The sequence below is a fragment of the Penaeus monodon genome, chromosome 1, assembly GCF_015228065.2.
Source record: "Penaeus monodon isolate SGIC_2016 chromosome 1, NSTDA_Pmon_1, whole genome shotgun sequence".
Taxonomy (NCBI): Eukaryota; Metazoa; Arthropoda; class Malacostraca; order Decapoda; family Penaeidae; genus Penaeus; species Penaeus monodon.
Genome location: NC_051386.1, coordinates 11752490 through 11754989, shown reverse-complemented (window position 1 = coordinate 11754989; position 2500 = coordinate 11752490). Strand labels below are relative to the sequence as shown.

Below are 2500 nucleotides of genomic sequence, written 5' to 3'. Positions count from 1 at the left end.
TCATCCACTTTCCCCCCTTAATACCTTCTTTGACTGCATCCTACCATCCTCCCCCCCACTTTCTTCCCTCCCCCTCATCCTTAAACTATCCTTTCTCACCACCCCTCCCACAATACCCTTCTTCACCGAACCCCCCACATTATTCCCCCCTCCCTAAAACTCCTCTTCCACACAACCCCTCACCATCCTATCACCTCCTTTAACTTTCTCCTTCCACCCCCTCTCCATCCTCACCCCCCCACAATACCCCTCTATCACGCACCCTACCCCGCATCATCTTTTCTTTCCCTCCCCCTGTTAATACCATCCTATCATTCCCCTTCAGAAAGCACAAGCACTCACATCAAGCGGCCCCCACGACACGATCGCCACGCAGGTGATGGCCAAGAGCACAAGAACCATCTGAAGTTCGTGGTCCCAGCCGCCCCTGAACCTGAAGTTGTTCCTGTGGTGGTCCGAAGGAAGGTGGCGACTCACCCGCATCTTCAGGAGGTTTCCTGGAGGAGGAGGAGGAGGTGGGAGAGTATTAATAAGGGAAGATTAATGGATGAGCGTTGGTTTTCTATTGTATGAGAGTGTCTATAGATTTCCTGAAGGAGGGGCAGAGAGCAGGGTGTGTGAGAGAGGTTCCTGGAGGAGGAAGGGAGAAGTGTGAGAGTGGTTGTGGGATTCCTAGAAGGAAGAGTGAGAGTGTGTATGCCTATACCTGAAGGAGGAATAGAAATGTGAGAAAAAACTGTAGGTTTTCCAGAAAAGAGAGAACAGGGAGTGTGAAAGTGTGTGAAGGAGAAAAGAACTGTGAAAGAATATCTGTAGACTTCTTGAAGGAGAAAGAGTGGAGGGACTGTTTGTGTATGCAGGTTCCTGAAAGAGAGAATGTGAGAATGCTTGTAGACTTCCTGAAGAAGAGAGAGAGGAGGGAGTGTGAGAGTGTCTACGCAAGTTCCTGAAGGAGGAAAAGAGGAGAGTGAGATTGTGTATAGGATTCCTGAAGTGAGAGAGAAGTGTAAGTGGGTGTTTCTAGGGAGAAAGGAGTAAGCAGGGTCCTAGAGGGAAAAGGAAGGGGCACGGGAGTATGTGTAGGTTTCCTGTTGGGGGGGGGGGGGTGGAGGCTGATCTGTCATGATGATGATGTAAAATAACAGTTGAAAATAATAAGTGAAAGAATTATAACAACAGTGATGATAATAATAGCAATGATACTACTTCTACTACTACTGGATCCACTACTAAACTATTACTAATACCACAACTACTACTACTAATACTACTGCCATTACTATTACTATCACTGCTATTATTACTGCTACTACTTGTATTAGTAATAATAATAATAAGAAGAAGAAGAACAATAATAATAATAATAATAATAATAATAATAATAATAATAATAATAATAATAATAATAATAATAATAATAATAATAATAATAATAATAATAACAACAACAACAACAATAACAGCAACAACAACAATAATAATAATAATGATAACAATAATAGTAATAATAATAATAATAATAATAATAATAATAATAATAATAATAAAAATGATAATAGCACTTGGCCTCATAAAGAAAGATACGGATAAGTTTCTTGAACAAATACCGGGAAATCCAAAATTAGAAGAAGTCCAAAAAATAGTTTTAAACAGCACAGAGCATGTTCTCAGAAGAACCCTATCGATCTAAAATATTTTTATGTTCGTGAATTGACTTGACTAGATGTTTTAATTTGTAATTGTTCTGCATATTATTGCACATTTTTGTTGGTGGTGTTCCATTACCTCAAACTTCGATCACCCTAGGTCACTGGTAGTGACCCGTGTTTGATTTTAATTAGCAAATCTAAAGAAACTTTTTCAATAATAATGATTATTGTTATTATTATTATATATTGTTATTATCATTATTATTATTATTATTATTATTATTATTATTATTATTATCATTATTATTATTTACTGTAATTGTTATTATTATTATTATTATTATTATTATTATTGTTATTATTATTATTATTATTTATTATATTATCATTATATTTATTACTATTATCATGATAACAATAATGATAACCATCATCACCTTCATCATCATCATAATAATAATCATTATTATTACTATCATCATAATGATAATTATTATGATTATTATAATTGCTATTATTAACATTATCATTATTACTTTTTATAATCGTCATCCTCATTATTATCATTACCATAACCCTCATCACTATTATCATTATTATAACTACGATAACAGGGATGATAAATCAGCAATATTAAGTCTTAATTACAATCATTATTGCAACACCAATAATAATAATAATAATAATAATAAAATAATAATAATAATAATAATAATAATAATAATAATAATAATAATAATAATAATGACAATAATAATAATAATAATAACCCCTAACAAACAAAAACCAACAGCAACAAAGATTATAAAAAAAAAACTTACCAACTACACCCCTCCCTTCCCACACCCCCA

General features: G+C 34.2%; 1 protein-coding gene across 1 annotated transcript in view; it reads right to left on the bottom strand.

The window, feature by feature from the left end:
* Positions 1 to 321: 321 nt before the first annotated feature.
* Positions 322 to 2500, bottom strand: part of LOC119576009 (prostaglandin E2 receptor EP4 subtype-like) — a 30299-nt gene continuing 28120 nt past the window's right edge. Inside the window, exon 6 of the mRNA XM_037923540.1 lies at positions 322 to 497. Within this exon, the coding sequence (XP_037779468.1) occupies positions 322 to 497 (176 nt within the window). The remainder of the gene's footprint in view (positions 498 to 2500) is intronic.